The sequence below is a fragment of the Chlorocebus sabaeus genome, chromosome 16, assembly GCF_047675955.1.
Source record: "Chlorocebus sabaeus isolate Y175 chromosome 16, mChlSab1.0.hap1, whole genome shotgun sequence".
NCBI lineage: Eukaryota > Metazoa > Chordata > Mammalia > Primates > Cercopithecidae > Chlorocebus > Chlorocebus sabaeus.
This window is the reverse complement of record NC_132919.1, coordinates 61,856,478-61,874,917: the sequence shown is the minus strand read 5'-3', so window position 1 is coordinate 61,874,917 and position 18,440 is coordinate 61,856,478. Positions and strand designations below refer to the sequence as shown.

General features: G+C 40.8%; 1 protein-coding gene across 3 annotated transcripts in view; it reads right to left on the bottom strand.

The window, feature by feature from the left end:
• SMURF2 (SMAD specific E3 ubiquitin protein ligase 2) overlaps positions 1-18,123 on the bottom strand; it is a 118,731-nt gene extending 100,608 nt beyond the window's left edge. For 2 of the 3 annotated variants that reach the window (XM_037993699.2, XM_037993701.2), the window contains exon 1: positions 18,026-18,122. In XM_037993699.2, the coding sequence (XP_037849627.2) occupies positions 18,026-18,077 (52 nt within the window). In that variant the 5' untranslated portion in view covers positions 18,078-18,122. Of the gene's footprint in view, positions 1-18,025 lie in introns of all 3 variants that reach the window. The other variant, XM_037993700.2, reaches the window with a different exon arrangement.
• Between the last annotated feature and the right edge of the window lie 317 nt (positions 18,124-18,440).

Sequence of the window (18,440 nt, the reverse complement as noted above, 5' to 3'; positions counted from 1 at the left end):
GTAGACCTCTTCTGGATTTTGATTAAACAAATTATTCAAAAAGGGAGAGGGGAATCAGGTACAGTGGTATACAGCTGTAGTCCTAGCTCCTCTGGAGGTTGAAGCAGGAGGATAGGTTGAGGCAGGAGGACTGCTTGAGGCTGCAGTATGCTATGTTCACACCTGTGAACAGCTAGTACATATTAGTCTGGGCAACATAGTGAGACCTTGTCCCTAAAAAAATAATAATTAAGAAAAATAGAAAAGTGGTGAGGAAGACGAGGAAGAGAATAATTGGACATGCATGTCTTTTTTTGTTTTTATTTTTTTAAATTCAAGACAGGGCATCACTATGTTGCCAGGCTGGTCTCAAACTCCTAGGGTTAAACAATCCTCCTGCCTCAGCCTTCTGAGTAGCTAGGATTACAGACATATGCCACCATACCCAGTTGGAAATGCATCTCTTAATGAGATAGATGGGGTTTTCTTACTTTCAATTACTTCGTGTGTTTATTAATGACTATTACTTATTGCTGGAATGAGGGTACAACATAAATTTGAATCCCATTTTTCATTTTATAAATATAAATGCTAAGAAAACCTATTCAAATAAGTAGATAAGAATGAAAGAAGTTTTGTTATAGTAATGCCATTAAATTTTCTGAGTTAAATGCCAAAAAAATTACCAAAATCTATGATTTTTAAAAATTTTCTGGGAAATGGCATTTGACTTCACTATTCCTTATAATTTTTTTTTTTTTGAGATGGAGTCCCGCTCTGCTGCCTAGGCTGTAGTGCAGTGGCACGATCTCGGCTCACTGCAACCTCTGTCTCCAGGTTCAAGCAATTCTCATGTCTCATGCCTCCCGAGTAGCTGGGATTACAGGCACGCACCACCATGCCCAACTAATTTTTGTATTTTTAGTAGAGACAGGGTTTCACCATGTTGGCCAGGCTGGTATTGAACTCCTGACCTCAAGTGATCTGCCCGCCTCAGCCTCCCAAAGTGCTGGAATTACAGGCATGAGTCACTGGAATTTTTCTTTTTTTTAATTTTTATTTTTTTCATTTTTATTTTTTTTTAAATTGAGACAAGGTCTGGCTCTAACACCCAGGCTGGAGTGCAGTGGCACAATCTTGGCTTACTGCAACCTCTGCCTGGTGGGCTCAAGTCATCCTCCTGCCTCAGCCTCCCAAGTAGTTGGGACTACAGGTATGCACCACACACCAGGCTAATTTTTGTAGTTTTTGTAGAGATGGAGTTTCACCATGTTGCCCAGGCTGGTCTCAAATTCATGAGCTCAAGCGATCCACTCCTTTAGCCTCCCAAAGTGCTGGGATTACAGGCATGAGCCACCACTCCTGGCCCTACAAAAATTATTTTTAATGATTAGCTAAAACTTGATCAAGTCCTTCAATTTTGCTGAAAACTAATGAAATATGACTTACGAAAAGATGCTACCCAGTCATTGATATCACCGCCTTCTCACCAACATGCTGATTTGTCTCTCTAGTGGTGTGGAAGGCCTCGCACCACAATGTACTATTTAGGATGTCTGGCCAATGTGCCTTTCTTTGTAAAGTGGAAGGTAGAAAATATGAAAGATTAATTGTAGAATCTAGAAAGCCCCCTTAGAAATACCTACGGGCTTTCATTATTTTATTTCAGCCTCATTGCATACACCATTAACTCTAGCACTGACTGTGGTTATTTCATCCATCAAGTCCTATCTGTTTGGTCACCTGCAAGTTCCCTGAAAGCAAGATAAAGGTCTTAACCTCTTCTTAAAATCCTAGAACCTACATCTCAGTGTTAGGTGCAGGTAAGACTCCCAGCAAATGTTTACTGAATGAATATGTAAATATGAGCATATTTCATCATTATTCTTAGTCTTCTTCCTTGCTAGAAAAAAACATAATTTTGGGTTAACTAAGCTAGAAATCAGAAGAAAGTAAAAAAAAAAAAAAAAAAAAAAAAAATCGGAAGAAACTGGGAAAGAGAAAACTAAAATACATGAACCTTCAAATTTTATCACAATGAACTTTCGGTACATCCATCCTCATTTCCAAAGAACTAGAATAGAGGTCGGGTACGGTGGCTCACACCTATAATCCCAGCACTCAGGGAGGCTGAAGCAGGCAGATCACCTGAGGTCAGGAGTTTGAGAGCAGCCTGGCCAACATGGTGAAACCCTGTCTCTGCTAAAAATACAACAATTAGCCAAGCGTGATGGTGGCAGACACCTGTAATCCCAGTTACTCGGGAGGCTGATGAAGGTGAATCGCTTGAACCCAGGAAGGGGAGGTTGTGGTGAGCCAAGATCACGCCATTGCACTCCAGCCCAGATGAGAGTAAGACTCCATCTAAAAAAAAAAAAAGACTGAGGGAACAAATTTTGTCAGATAAAAGGTGCTCATTTCACTTTCACTGGTTCAGATTACCTATCAGAAAGATACCTTGGCAGACACAGTGGCTCATGTCTGTAATTCCAGCTACCAGGGAGGCTGAAGTGAGACGACTGCCTGAAACCCAGAGTTCAAGACCATCCTGGGCAACAGTGAGACCCAGTCCTTAAAAACTTTTTTTCTTAATTAGCCAGGCACAGTGGTGAGCGCCTGTTGTCCTAGCTACTCAGGAGGCTGAAGCAGGAAGACTGCTTGAGCCTAGGAGTTCCAGGCTGTAAGTGAGATACGATCATGCCACTGTACTCCAGCCTGGGCAACACAGTGAGACCCTATCTCTCAAAAAAAAAAAAAAAAAAAAAAAAAACCGGATCTCATTAGTAATTAAATGACACAATAAATGAGAATATCTTAAAACCACAGAGCTCTGAAAAAAAATGTTAAATTATCTTCCTAACATTGACAGACTACTTACATGTGACTTTCCTTAGATGATAATCCAGAAACAGATTTTATTCCAGTGAATGTTAGTGATCTTCATTTTGTTAAGAAGCAAAATTTGCAGAGTGTAGTAAAATAGTTCTATCCATGAGGTCAAATATTGACAAATGATACTTCAGTTCTATATCTTTATAACTTAATGTTGTTGAAATTACTAAGGTATAAATGTTAGTTAATTCAATAATGACATCACAAAGAGAGATCTTATTTGTTTCAACTGAGGTCCCTGGGATCACGAAAGCCTATTTTCAATTTCATCATTCTTTAATTCACAAGTGGCTCACACATGTAACTCCAGCATTCTAGGAGGTCAAGATGGGAGGACTGTTTGAAGCCAGGAGTCTGAGACCAGCCTGGGCAACATAATGAGACTCCATTTCTACAAAAAATTTAAAAATTACACCAGCATGGTGCCACATACCTATAATATCAGCTACTCAGGAGGCTGAGGCAGGAGGATCACTTGAGCCCAGGTAGTCAAGGCTATAGTGAGCCATAAGCCTGAACGACAGAGTGAGACCCTGTTTCAAACAAAAACAAAAACAAAAAACAAAAAACAAAACACACACACACAATTTATTGAAGTACTACGTATCCAGTACTATGTTACAGACGGTATTTTGAATGTATCAAATGCCGTTTTACTTTTAAGTTTTTTTTTCCATCCTTCTTTCCTTACAAAAATTCCCCACGTTCAACTGTAAAAAATCTCTATCATCCTTATTTGTGGTATTAGATTCACATAATTCTGAATACTCTTACCAACCAATCAGTGTTTTCTTCTTCACTGGAGGAAGAAAGTAACATGTAAAGCCTGATGACACAAAAATCATGAAAATAAAAACAGAACTAATTACTAATGTTTGCAGCTCTACTGTCTACTCCTACAACATGTAGCATTTAAAGAGTTTACATAAGAAAGCTCACACTAAAGTATGATTTTTCATTAGACATTGGAGTCAAATTTTCAGTTTCTAACTCTTCAACACCATTTATTCCAAGTACACTCATTTAAACTTTGGGTTTCAGTTTTACAGGTTTTTACATACCCTGACATCTATCAGTGCAAAAATACCCCCATCTACTGGCAAGAGGTGACGCTACAGGCTACTTTTGAAAGTGCCAGCATGCTACAGGAGAATTTATCAAGTCATAAAGACTTCATCCAAACAGCTCCCCCATCTACAACCCGACTCCCAAAATCCTGAGCCATCCAAACGATTCCCCAAAGCTCTTCTACTTCTTACCAAATACTGGGGAATGGAAGGAACAGAGAAGTATAGTTAATCGGTTAAATGTCTCCCATATTAAGATAAAAATTGTTTATAAAAATATATTTTTAAATATTTAAAATATTGAGGCCAGGTGCAGTGGCTCATGCCTGTAATCCCAGCACTTTGGGAGGCTGGAACGGGCATATCACTTAAGACCAGGAGTTTGAGAAACAACCTGGCCAACATGGTGAAACCCTGTCTCTACTAAAAATACAAAAAATTAGCAAGCATGGTGGTGCATGCCTGTAGTCCCAGTTACTGGGAAGGCTGAGGCGGGAGAATTGCTTTAAACCAGAGTGGCAGAAGTTGCAGTGAGCTGAGATTGCACCACTGCACTCCAGCCTGAGTGACAGAGCGAGACTCCATCTCAAAAATAAAATATTGAAAACATTTGATTAAAATATTGAAATATAAATACCTAATTATATTTCATTATATGAATACTTCATGATATGCTGATACTCCAAGGTATACAAGACATTTATGCCTTTTTTTTTCTTGCCTAGCTAGGATTTCAATCCAAAATGCTTACTTTAAAAGACATGTATCATTTAAACAAATACATATTAATCATTATTAATGTTGTACCTGCTCTTATAAAATATAATTGGTTTTGACCAATTTCTTTAAAACAAAATCTGTGGTCAAAAATGACAAAGTATGTCTACAAAAAACTTTATACCTTTAACAGTATCTTTCATGTACATTCTTCCATCATATTGCTAAAATAAATAAGACTTGCCTTTTTTTTTTTGAGACCATGTCTCGCTATGTTGCCCAGGCTGGTCTTGAATTCCTGGGCTCAAGCGATCCTCCAGTCTCAGCCTTCTAGATAGCTGGGATTACAGGCACACACCATCACACTTGGGTTTTTGTTTTTTGGGTTTTTTGGGGGTATTTTCACACCTGGTTTTAACACTGTCATTTTAAGCATGCATTTATAACTAAAGGGACAAGCACAGAGAAAATAAGTGATTTGTTTAGACGCAAAAGCTTATACGTGGCATAACTAGGATATGAACCCACATTTTCTGCCTCCAATTCTATACTCTCCACAACATTCTGACTACCTCTCATAAAACTACCTGTCATAAAATGACCAGGTACGGTGGCTCATGCCTGTAATCCCAGCACTTTGGGAGGCCAAGGTGGGTGGATCACTTGAGGTCAGGAGTTCGTGACCAGCCTGACCAACATGGTGAAACCTCGTCTCTACTCAAAATAAAAAATTAGCTGGGTGGAGTGATAGGCCCCTATAATCCCAGCTACTAGGGAGACTGAGAAAGGAGAACTGCTTGAACCCGGGAGGCTGAGGTTGCAGTGAGCAGAGATCACGCCACAGAACTCCAGCCTGGGCAATAGAGTGAGACTGTGTCTCAAAAAAAAAAAAAAAAAAAAAAATTACTAAGTATATCTTACATAGAAAATAAGATCTACATTATGGATTTCTGCTTTGTGACAGTGTCCAGGAATGCACGGTGGTTAAAAAAAAAACAAAAAACAAAAAACAAAACAAAAAAAACTGCTGACTGGGCGCAGTGGCTCATGCCTGTAATCCCAGCACTTTGGGAGGCCAACGTGAGCTGATCAACTGAGGTCAGGAGTTCAAGAACAGCCTGGCCAACATAGCGAAACCCCGTCTCTACTAAAAATACAAAAATTAGCTGGGCGTGGTGGTGGGCGCCTGTAATCCCAGCTACTTGGGAGGGTGAAGCAGGAGAATCACTTGAACCTGGGAAGTGGAGGTTGCAGTGAGCTGAGATCGTACCATTGCACTCCAGCCTGGGTGACAGAGCAAGGCTCTGTCTCAGAAATATATATATTTTTGTGTGTGTATATATATACACATAAAGTAAAAAAATATATACACATAAAGCTGGGTGTGGTGGCTCACGCTTGTAATCCCAGCACTTTGGGAGGCTGAGGCGGGTGTATCATTTGAGGTCAGGAGTTCAAGACCAGCCTGGCCAACATGGTGAAACCCTATCTCTACTAAAAATATAAAAATTACATGGGCATGGTGGCATGTGCCTGTAGTCCCAGCTACTTGGGGGGCTGAGGCAGGAGAACTGCTTGAACCTGGGAGGTGGAGGTTGCAGTGAGCCAAGATCGTGCTACTGCATTCCAGCCTGGGCGACGGCAAGACTCCATCTCAAAAAAAAAAAAAAAAAAAAAGAAAGAAAAGAAAAGAAAAAACACACACATAAGTAAAAACAGGCCAGGTGCAGCAATGACTCAGGCCTGTAATCCCAGCACTTTGGAAGGCCAAGGCAGGGGATTACTTGAGGCCAGGAGTTCAAGACCAGCCTGGACAACACAGTGAGGCCCCATGTCTACAAAAAAATTTAAAAAATAAAAAAAATTAGTTGGGCACGGTGGTGCATGTTTACAGACCCAGCTATTCAGAATGCTGAGGCAGGAGGATCATCTGAGCCCAGTTCAAGATTGCAGTGAGCTCTGATTATGCCACTACACTGCAGGCTGGGTGACAGAGACCCTGTCACAAATATACTAATACAAGCAAAAATGATAAATACTCATAACCCAACCCACACTAACACACCAATCACCTCCCTTCTTTTCTGTGGCCACATTTTAGATATGTTTATTCTTTATATCCTACCTTTTCCAAAAATGATTTGAGGGGACTGCTGGTAAACAGGTAAATTTTGTTAAGTCCTGGTTGTTGCAATCCTCTTTCATCACATCAGCAAGAGATGAAAAAGACTAATAATTTAGAAATGTAAAGTTCATAACAGAAATTCTGAAAGGAAAACTACAGGGCCCAATCTAGGCTTTTTCTGATTTCTTATATCTCCATTCATGGTACCACATAATAAAAATAATATCTGTCACAGATCAAAATTGATAAATACTTATTGGTTGAACAAATTAAACAATGGCTCCAAAGTATTACAAGATCCTAAATCAAAGACTCAATTTGTTTGAAAGCTACTTTATTTTAAAGCTATAGTAATCAAGACAGCATAGTGTTAAAAATAAACTTAAAGGGTAGAATCATAAAGAAAACAGAAGAGAGTCCAGAAATAGAATTCTATGTATACTGTTAACTGATTTTTTGTTTGTTTTGAGACAGAGTTGTGCTCTGTCGCCCAGGCTGGAGTGCAGTGGCGTGATCTCGGCTCACTGCAACCTCCACATCCTGGGTTCAAGTGATTCTCTTGCCTCAGTCTCTTGAGTAGCTGGGATTACAGGTGACTGCCACATACCTGGCTAATTTTTTATTTTTAGTAGAGACGGGGTTTCACCATGTTGGCCCGGCTGGTCTAGAACTCCTAACCTCATGTGATTCTCCTGCCTCGGTCTCCCAAAGAATAGGCATGAGCGACCGCACCTGGCCTGTCAACTGATTTTCTACCAAGGTGCTAAGACAATTCAATGGAGGAAACAAAAGTATTTTTCACCAAATAGTGCTACAAAAATGGAATATCCATATGAAAAAAAATCATGACCCTTACTTTTCACAGCATAATAAAAAATTAACTTGAAAATAAGTTTAAATGTATGAGTTAAAATTATAAATAATGCAGAAGAAAACACAGTTCTAAAATCTTTAGAACTCTGGGTTAGAAAAAGACTTAGGACTCAAAAAACATGAACCACAAAAGAAAAAAATTGATAAACAGGTTTCATCAGCATTCAAAACTTCTTCTCTTTGGGACATCTTTTAGGGGAGCAGGGGGAGCAATGGTCTAGGAGAAAATATTTGCAAAGTATACATCTCATAAAAGGCTTACAACCAGAATTAAATAATTCTCAAAACTCAACAAGAAAACAATCCAATTTTAAAACATGAACAAAAGATTTGGATATTCACCCACAATTACATGGACAATAAATAAGTTAATTAAAATATGCTTAAAACTGTAGGTTATAAAGGAAGTAAAAATTAAAGTACAATGAAATATCTGTACCTACCAATTAGAATGGCTAAAATCAAAGACAGACAATACCAAGTGCTGACTAGGATGGGGAACTACTAAAACTCATACAAAGCTGGTTGGGGAACTACTGAAACTTATACAATGCTGGTAAAAATGCAAAATGGTACAACTTTGAAAAAAAAAATTTTTTTTTTTTTTTTTTTTGAGACAGGGTCACCCACACTAGAATGCAGTGGTGTGAGCACAGGTCACTGCAGCCTTAATTTCCCAGGCCCAATCAATCCTCCATCAGCTTCTTGGGTAGCTGATACTACAGGCACAGGCCACCACACCTGACCAATTTCTGTATTTTTTGTAGAGACAGAGTTCTGCCATGTTGCCCAGGCTGGTCTCAAACTCCTGGGCTCAAGCAATCCACCCAGATTTTTTAAAAGTTAAAATGCATACTTTCCGTATGATGCAACAATTCCACTCATTTACCCAAGGGCAAGAAAAAACATGTTCACAAAGAGCCATGTACTCAAATGTTTATTAGTAATGGCCAAAAACTGGAAACAACAAATGTCTGCAGATATTTACAAACGGATAAACAAATTGATGTACAATGCAATATTCCTTAGGAATGAAAAGGAATGAAGTACTGATACTCAGCATGGATGGATCTCAAAAGCATCATGCTAAAAGAAGTCTCACCCAAAAGACTGCAGATGGTACGATTCCATTTACACAAAATCCTAGAAAAGGCAAAATTATAGTGACCGAAAACAGATCAGTGGTTGACAAGTTCCGGGTACTGAAGAAGACAACTGGAGATGAAGAGGTAAGAGGAAATTTTTGGGAAGAAATGGAAAGAGCACTGCATGATTGCAATCATGCATGTGGTAATTCCTCCCTAAAAATGAATCATCAAGGTTTATTTAAAAATTTAAACTTTATGTCTGCTATCAATTTTTGTGTAAAACCAAACCAAACTGCCAATCAAACTTAAGATTATCTTTTGACACATTTTAATATAATATCAAATGTGGTTTTAAAAAAAGGTAGTCAACGCCATCAGAAGCTATTCTAAAACAGTCGGTCTGAAACTATTCTTGTTCAGAAGATTGCTCATATTTAAAAAAATTTTAATGAAATAAAATTGCTCACTTTCTTCAACTACTTATATGTTAGAGAGAAATCCAAGAGAAAAGAAAAATTTTAAGTGTTAACATTCAACTATAACAAGTACCAAACACTGATACCTAAAAAACTAGCCATCAGCTGGGCGCGGTGGCTCATGCCTGTAATCCCAGCACTTTGGGACGCCGAGGCAGGTGGGTCACCTAAGGTCAGGAGTTCGAGACCAGCCTGACCAACATGGAGAAACCCTGTCTCTACTAAAAATACAAAATTAGCTGGGTGTAGTGGCACATGTCTGTAATCCCAGCTGCTCGGGAGGCTGAGGCAGGAGAATCGCTTGATCCCAGGAGGCGGAGGTTACAGTGAGCCGAGATGGTGCCATTGCACTCCAGCCTAGGCACCAAGAGCAAAACTCAGTATCAAAAAATAATAATAATAAATGAATAAATACAGAGATGAGGTCTCACTATGTTGCCCAGGCTGGTGTCGAACTCCTGGGCTCAAGTGATTCTCCCACCTTGGCCTCCCAAAATGCTGGAATAACAGGCATGAGCCACCACGCCCAGCCATAATTGTTCTAATCAAGCAAAAATACATATAACTGCATTCCTAAATACAAGCAATAACAAGGATTAGAAAACACAATGTAAATCACACAAATATAAATTATCTGAAATTAAATTCAAACACAGGAAGAAAATTATAAAACTATCCTGAGCAATATGGGCCAAAGCTTAAATAAATGTAAAAACATAGCATGCTCCTGGGTGAGAAAACTACACAAACTTAGATATCTCTTTTTCCCAAAGTAAAGCAATTCTAATGATAATCCCCATGAAATGTCTTTTTTTTTTGAGACACAGTTTCACTGTCGCCCAGGCTGGAGCGTAGTGACATGATCTCGCCTGCAACCTCCACCTCCTGGGTTCAAGTGATTCTCATGACTCAGCGCCCCCAGTAGCTGGGATTACAAATATGTGCCACCGCGCCCAACTAATTTTTGTATTATTAGTAGAGACAGGGTTTCACCATGTTGGCCAGGCTGGTCTTGAACTCCTGACCTCAGATGATCCACCTTCCTCAGCCTCCCCAAAGTCCAAGGATTACAAGCATGAGCCACCACGCCTGGCTCCAATGAAATTTCTCATTAAGCTTAACAAGTTTAATATTTATGTGGAAGAAAAAAATAAAAATAGCAAAAAAAAAAAAAAAAAAAAAATTGGGAGGCCAAGGCAGGCAGATCACTTGAGGTCAGGAGTTCGAGACCAATCTGATCAACATAGTGTAAGTCCATCTCCACCCAAAAAAAAACCCAAAAAAAATTTAGCTGGGAGTGGTGGCATACACCTGTAATCCTAGCTACTAGGGAGGTTGAGGCAAGAGAATCACTTGGACCCAGGGGTCAGAGGCTCCAGTTAGCCAAGATCACACCAATATACTCTAGGCTGAGTGACAGAACGAGATTCCATCTCTTAAAAAAACTGGCCTAGTGAGAATATTAAACGAAATTATAAAGCTACAATAATGAAAACGGTATGGCACTGAACAAGAGATATATCTGACAATCATAATTAACATAACTGAAAAGATACTACATCACTGTGGAAAGGAAGAATTGGTTAATAAATAATGACAAGATGGCTAAATAGCAATTGAAGGGGAAATAGTTTATTAAACCATTTTTAAAAAACATTAAATATAAAGTACTTATTTATCAAACTTCTTGAAAAATAAGGCCTTCCAAGTACAGAATAGGAAAAACAAAAGTTGGACAGATTTTGAATCCTAAGATAATACATTTCTACGTATCCAAACAATGACCAATATTAAAAGACAAATAATTCACCATGGAAATGTTTGCAGCAAATATGACAACAGATTAATATATTTGTAAGTCTCAGGTAGATCAATAAGAAAAGCACTAAGGCTCTAACATAACTAGGACAAGGCCAAACAAGTCAATGAAAATAAATATGATTAGTAAACAGGAAAATATTCTGCTTCATGAATGTTTAAATGGCACATGCCACAAAATTAGCAAAAATTTTAAAACGCAATTAGCTAATGCTTATAACAGAATAGTAAAAAGGACATCTTTATTTACTGCTGCTCTAAATAGGCCCAACTCTTTTAAGAAGCAGTCTAAAGGAAAAATTAAACACGAAACCTTAAAAATATCCACACACTTGACCTCAGTAATACTATTTTTATGGAAGCATCCTAAAAAAAAAAAAATCCTTTTAAAAAAATCAAAGTTACCGGCCGGGCACCGGTGGCTCACGCCTGTAATCCCTGCACTTTGGGAGGCCGAGGCGGGCGGATCACGAGGTCAGGAGATCGAGACCATCCTGGCTAACACGGTGAAACCCCGTCTCTACTAAAATACAAAAAATTAGCCGGGCACGGTGGCGGGCGCCTGTAGTCCCAGCTACTCGGGAGGCTGAGGCAGGAGAATGGCACGAACCCGGGAGCGGAGCTTGCAGTGAGCCGAGATGGTGCCACTGCACTCCAGCCTGGGCGACAGAGTGAAGACTCTGCCTCAAAAATAAAAAAAAAATAAAAAAAATAAAAAAAATCAAAGTTACCTACACCAGGATGTTTACAGTAATTATTAGTAATAAAAAATATGGAAATAAACGTTCAAACAAGAAAAAAATCTGAACGACTGTTGCTGTTGAATCTTCTTAACCAGTTATCCTAAAACCAGTCTTCACGGCTCCCATTCCAGTCCATCCTCCATACTGCTCCCAGATTGTGTCTAAACAGCATATATATCAAAGCTTAAAATTCTGCAATGGTTCCCACCACCTTAAAAAAAAAAAACATCTTGGCAAACTACAATAAGGTCCTAACTAGGTTGGTCCCTGTCTAGAGCCTCACCTCTTGCCACTCACACCCAATGCATTAGCCATAAAGAACACATGCAGAACTATTCTGAACTCTTTATAGCTCTCCAGCATTAAATAAAATGCCAAAAAGGTCTTAATCCATGCTCACACAAGGATCCTGTCTTCATGGCACTTAAAGCATAGGAACAATAAACGCCTATCAGTGGGTTAGGTCTGATACTAGAAGAAGAGCTTATTAGAGTCACAGAGGACAGTTCAACTCAGGTCAGGGAAAGTTCTAGGGATAACAGTAAGGCCGGGCGCGGTGGCTCAAGCCTGTAATCCCAGCACTTTGGGAGGCCGAGACGGGCGGATCACGAGGTCAGGAGATCGAGACCATCCTGGCTAACCCGGTGAAACCCTGTCTCTACTAAAAAAATACAAAAAAAACTAGCCGGGCGAGATGGCAGGCGCCTGTAGTCCCAGCTACTCGGGAGGCTGAGGCGGGAGAATGGCGTGAACCCGAGAGGCGGAGCTTGCAGTGAGCTGAGATCCGGCCACTGCACTCCTGCCCGGGCGACAGAGCTAGACTCCGTCTCAAAAAAAAAAAAAAAAAAAAAAAAAAAAAACGGTAATCTTTGAGTTGAGCCTTAAAAGATGGGCAAGTATTGCCAGGGGTGAGGGCGATTCCAAGTGAACAGAATATGTCAATTTTATTTTTCCATACAAATTCTAATAAACTTGTAATAAGCTTTCTAGACAACTTTGGTTGTGACATGTACTTCTCCAACTTTCAGTTTCTCCTACTACTTAGAGCTACTATGAAAATTAAAAGTGGTAATAGATATGAACTTAACACAGCATCTGGCACTTAAACTTTCAATACATGTCAATCACACAGAAACATGTACAATGCTGATTACAACGGCGTATTTCAAGGGTTCAGCATTCTTAGACAAAGAAAGTATCAGTAAACAAAAGTGAAGACAAAGAGAAAAACTAGTAAGAACAAAGTTAAACAAACGACCTATCACCATTTAGCCAGGGTGAAATACTTCTCTCTACAGGCCCTAATGAGATCCTCACGTTACATATTACAACAAAACAATAATTTATATTCATTTTATATTGAATCATGAATAAAACATTAAGTTCTACTAAGTATGGTCTATTTGAAAAGAGGAGGACATACTACATCTTTAAGACTCTCACCAAAAAAGGCTAAAATAGGCCGGGCGTGGTGGCTCAAGCCTGTAATCCCAGCACTTTGGGAGGCCGAGAGGGGCGGATCACGAGGTCAGTAGATTGAGACCATCCTGGCTAACACGGTGAAACCCCGTTTCTACTAAAAAAAAATACAAAAAACTAGCCGGGCAAGGTGGCGGGCGCCTGTAGTCCCAGCTACTTGGGAGGCTGAGGCAGGAGAACGGCGTAAACCCGGGAGGCGGAGCTTGCAGTGAGCTGAGATCCGGCCACTGCACTCCAGCCTGGGCGACAGAGCAAGACTCCCTCTCAACAACAACAACAAAAAAGGCTTAAAATAGGCCAGGCATGGTGGCTCACACCTGTAATCCCAGCACTTTGGAAGGCTGAGGCAGGAGGATATCCTGAGCACAGAAGTTCAAGACCAGCCTGGGTAACCTAGAGTAACCCCATCTCTACCAAAAAAAAAAAAAAAAAGTAAAAAAAAATTAGCCAGTCACGGTGGCGCATCCCTGTAAGTCCCAGCCAGTTGGGAAGCCAAGGTGGGAAAATCACCGGAGCTGGGTGGTCAAGGCTGCAGTAAGCCAGGATCGCTCACCACACGCTGTTGCCACTCCACTCCAGCATGGGCAACAGAATGAGACTCTGCCTCAAAAAAAAAAAAAAAAAAAAAAGTGAAAATAAAAATCTTGTATGCCTAAGTATGACTCTTCATTAATCTTTAAAACTAAGTTATGTTAAATGAGATGTTAGTATGTTATGATAGTAATAGCTCAACCAACAAGAAAAAAGTGAAAGTGATGACTAAAATACACAGATTGTATTACGAATACCAAACTACAAAAAGGACCTTAGCATGTTCTACTGCCTGCCTGAAGAGGGTTAGACTAGAAGACAGAATTTAAGAGAAAAGGAAGGAGCTGAACTACATGGGCTTCCTCCTCAGAAACCAAGAAAATAAAATGAATTGGGGACATTCAAATCACTAACACCTGTAGTATATAAAAGTCATCATGGGCCGGGTGCGGTGCCTCACGCCTGTAATCCCAGCACTTTGGAAGGCCAAGACGGGTGGATCACCTGAGGTCAGGCATTTGAGACCAGCCTGGCCAACGTCGCAAAACCCCGTCTCTACTAAAAATACAAAAAAAATCAGCCAGGTGCGGTGGTGGACGCCTGTAATCCCAGCTACTCGGGAGGCTGAGGCAGGATAATCGTATGAACCCAGGAGGTAGAGGTTGCAGTGGGCCGAGATGGAGCCACTGAACTCCAGTCAAGAGTGAAACTCCATCTCAAAAAATATGGTCATGGTGTATAGGCATCATGGTGTACAGGCACACTTAAAAACCTGTGAAACAGAACAAAGCTATAATTTTTAAAGCCTTGAATCGATCAAATATGTAGTGAAACAGGATTAAGATGCTAGCATATCTAAAGGGAAATTTTTAAAGTTAAATTTCCTTACATTCTAGACAAGATTAACCTCCTTATTGCCAAAGACTTTGAAATTAATAACATGAGAAGCAGCACACAAAAACATTAAATGCATAAAAAAGGTCTGAAATAAATGTTCTGGAGGAGTAATATAATGTTATTCTACTTCTCCATACCCAAGAATTTAAAATATTAGAAATTACACTAAACTGCTTTTTCCAGCCTTTGGTTTTCAGAAACAATAATGATGTCAAAAATTATCCCAAAGTTTTTACTGTAAAGAATATTTTTCTATCCAAACCATTGTAAGAAAAGCCTGTATCAGATAGTCATATAAGTATGATACAGAAATTATACATTTTGTAATAAATTTGTTATAGAAATAGTAGTTGAAGTTGATAGTGTTACCATACAGCCCATTTCAATGATCGTATGTTAATGTGTCATAAAGAACAGAAGTAGCTTGATGGATGAAATCGGATTCTAACCCCCAGTTGCCTGAGGAATCTAAAATTTGGGATCAAATTATTAAATTAGCCCCACCTTCTTAGCATTGACAAATACCAAACAGTTCACTGATTGTGGTTTTAAGAATAATATGTGGAAAGGTCTAATATCAATTGTGGGCAGAGATCTCATGGTTCAAATATTTCCTCTTGTTCAGAAAGGGAGTGTGTGTATGAGTGAGTGTGTGAGTGTGTGTATGTGTGAGTGTATGTGAGTGTGTGCGCGCGTCACCATGTAAGAAATGTTTATACCTTTCAGTAAAGGGGCAATTCCACAATAAGGTTATTATCAACTAAAGTTTATACAACATCTTGAAATCAAAGGTACTCTATAAATTTAAAATACTAATATGGTATTAACTTAAAGCAAAGAATAACAATTTTAAAACACCTTATAGCCCAAGTGTATTGTAAACCAAATATAAATTCACTGTGAGATCTGTCTTTTTTTAAGTGATTTTTTTTCCTCTATTAGGGAACCCAGATCTAAAAGAACTGTTAAACACTTAGTCTAAAGGTACGCCAAACATTTCTTAAGGTCTTAACAAAGAATCAACTTTTTTTTTAAACAAAATGAGGCCTAGGTTAAATATTTTATTTGGCTTCTCAAGATGGACTGAGAAGTTGGGCACCAGCTCCAGACCAATTCCTGGACGCACATCAAACACAGCCCCGTCATTTATCCAGTCAGTCAAAACAATCTTTTCCATCTAACCCTTTAATGTTTATGTCCTAAAAAGCTGCTAATTGAATCCAGCTCTTGAGATCTATTTGCTAAAATCTATACCATCTAATTTGTAAATGATGAACAAAAATGAAAAAAAAAAAATGTTAACTTTCCTGGCAAAACAGAAGAGACTCCACTGTAACCAAAGAAGGAAGGACAGTGTTTTTAATATTTGTCAAATTTTAAGAGAAAACTATTCAGAGACAAATAGTTGTAAGAAACTCAGAGTACCTCAAACTGTTTTTACTATTAAGAGGACACAGGGTATTTAAAACTTCTCAGAAAAACCTGAAACAAAATCACTATAAATGTAGTTCAATATTCCCTCTTCCCCTAAAATATAAGCATAATCTTTCCTCTTAACAAACTTTAATTATAAATTTTTATAACATATCATAGGTAGTACGGAAACCACAGATAAACACTTTAAGATCTACTGAGTCATACTAAAAACCTCAAGTAACTTTATTTGAAGAAAATCAAAATCCCTATTTTTTCCCTCATCTATATAGCCCAGAGGAAAGTAAATGGAAACAGCCAATTTCTGATGCTTTCTGCACACCTGGGATCACATGTTCTTTCCACGATCACTGACTCCAGATAGCAACAGCAACAGATAAACTCGAAAGCAACAAAGATCCCCTATAAAGGTTTCCATTGTCTCCTCCCAATATAACGACACTGAATGGGAGGGAGCAGGGGAGAAGGGGGAATACAAGTATTCTGCAATCCAGGTTTTCCATTAAGAACCACTCAGTTAATGATTCCTTGCAATTTTCCCTAGGGAAAGGAAAACTGTCATGAAGGTAATATATTATTTAAATTGCAGCCAACATACATTCAAGCTAAATTCTCAAATACCAAATTCACTGCAAGTTTTCACCCAGCAAGTTCAGCCAGTGGACTGAGATGTGACACACAAGCATTCAACTACAAAATTAGTCCAAATAAATCTCAAAGTCTAGTGTGGGCAAACATAATTACAGTTGATTCGTACACGTGCACGCACACACAAATCCTCTACGGAAAATTATCTTTCTCACCACTCACCCGAATATAAACGTGGACAATTTATCAGGGGTAAATGATGAAGGTAGGATAACGACGTGATTTCAATTCCTTTTCAAACCAAATACAAGTGCTCCTAAAATGGGGGTGGCATGTCCATGTAAGAATACCAAAAATGGCACTGTAAGTAAAACGTACCTGTAATATTAAAGATTTCATGCACCTGGAATCATAAACACTTTGTAAGTGTAGTTTTCTATCTGGCAACCCCTCCGGACATTCTTTTCCATTTAGAAAAAGGAAGGGGGAGGGTGGGGAGAGTAACAGAAAGTTTGCTCTAAAGTTTGTATGAGGACATACTTAGAAATGTACCCCCTCCCTCCCCACAAAAAAGTGTGTTTTTAAAGCAGGTCTGGAGTTAGAGGTGAGACACAAGTTCTGCGGCCTACAAGGAACAACCCCAAACATGCCACCCTACAATCAGACACTTCCAAAACACAGTGTACAATGAGCCCGAGCCGTCGGATCAGACAGGCACACCGGAAAAGTCAACCTGTCTCCTCTCCTCCGAGAGACGTGAGTTCAAGGTGTGTGGCCCCGGCAGCGGTGGCCGGCGGCAGGGAGTGAAGGTTTTTCACGCGGGCATAAGTGGGTGTGCAAGGTAACAACCCGGGAACACACACGCACACCCTCCCGTTAAGCGCTCCATCTTTAAGGAGTGTTTACTGCGCGCAGCCAGCAACCGGATTCAATAATCCTCGCCACGGGAGCTCTTCATCCCCTTCACGATCCCACCTGGGCGGTAGCCCAGGGGCTGCTCCCCAAGACCCGGGAGGCAGCGTGGGGCTCCTTGACCAAGACTTTCCGACCTGAAATCCGCCAGCGATGCGAACCGGTGTATCCTCCCCTCCACAAAAGACCACCCCCACCCCCCGCCCCGAGTCATCCTCGGCTTTTTAAAGAATGTCCAAGCCGGAGCAAGTGGTTTTCCAATTACTCTCCCTGAACTAGGCCTTCCCACTCCTCCGACCCCCAACTCACCATTGATCGCGACCCTGGCCCTTCCTAAGGCCACAGGCACCCCCCGCAAGCTCGCCCACCCCGCGGCTGCCCAGCCCGGCCCGCCGCCCCCCCTCACCTGTCAGGCGCAGCTTGACGGGCCCGTTCCTCCGGCCTCCGGGGTTAGACATGTCCCCGGCGGCGGGGGCGGCGGGCGGGACGGGGACGGGGGCGACGGCGAGGCGCGGCAGAGTCACCACAGCGGCCGGGGCTGGGGCCCGAGCAGCCGGCGCCGCGGCCGCCACGGCCGGAGGGTCCCGGATGTGCCGAGCGTCGTCGCCATGAGCCGCGGAGGGAGCGGGACGCCGAGCTCCCCCCTCCTCCCACTTCTCCTTCCTCGGCCCGGGCCGCACAACAAAGCGGCAGCCGCGGCAGCCCGCGCCGCCTCCGCCCGCGCCCCCGCCGCCTCCTCGCGGGCGCAGCGGCCTTTCCCTCCTCTCGTCTCGGCGAGGCCCAGTAGCCGACGGGGCTGGTCGGCTGAGGCGGGCGGTGCT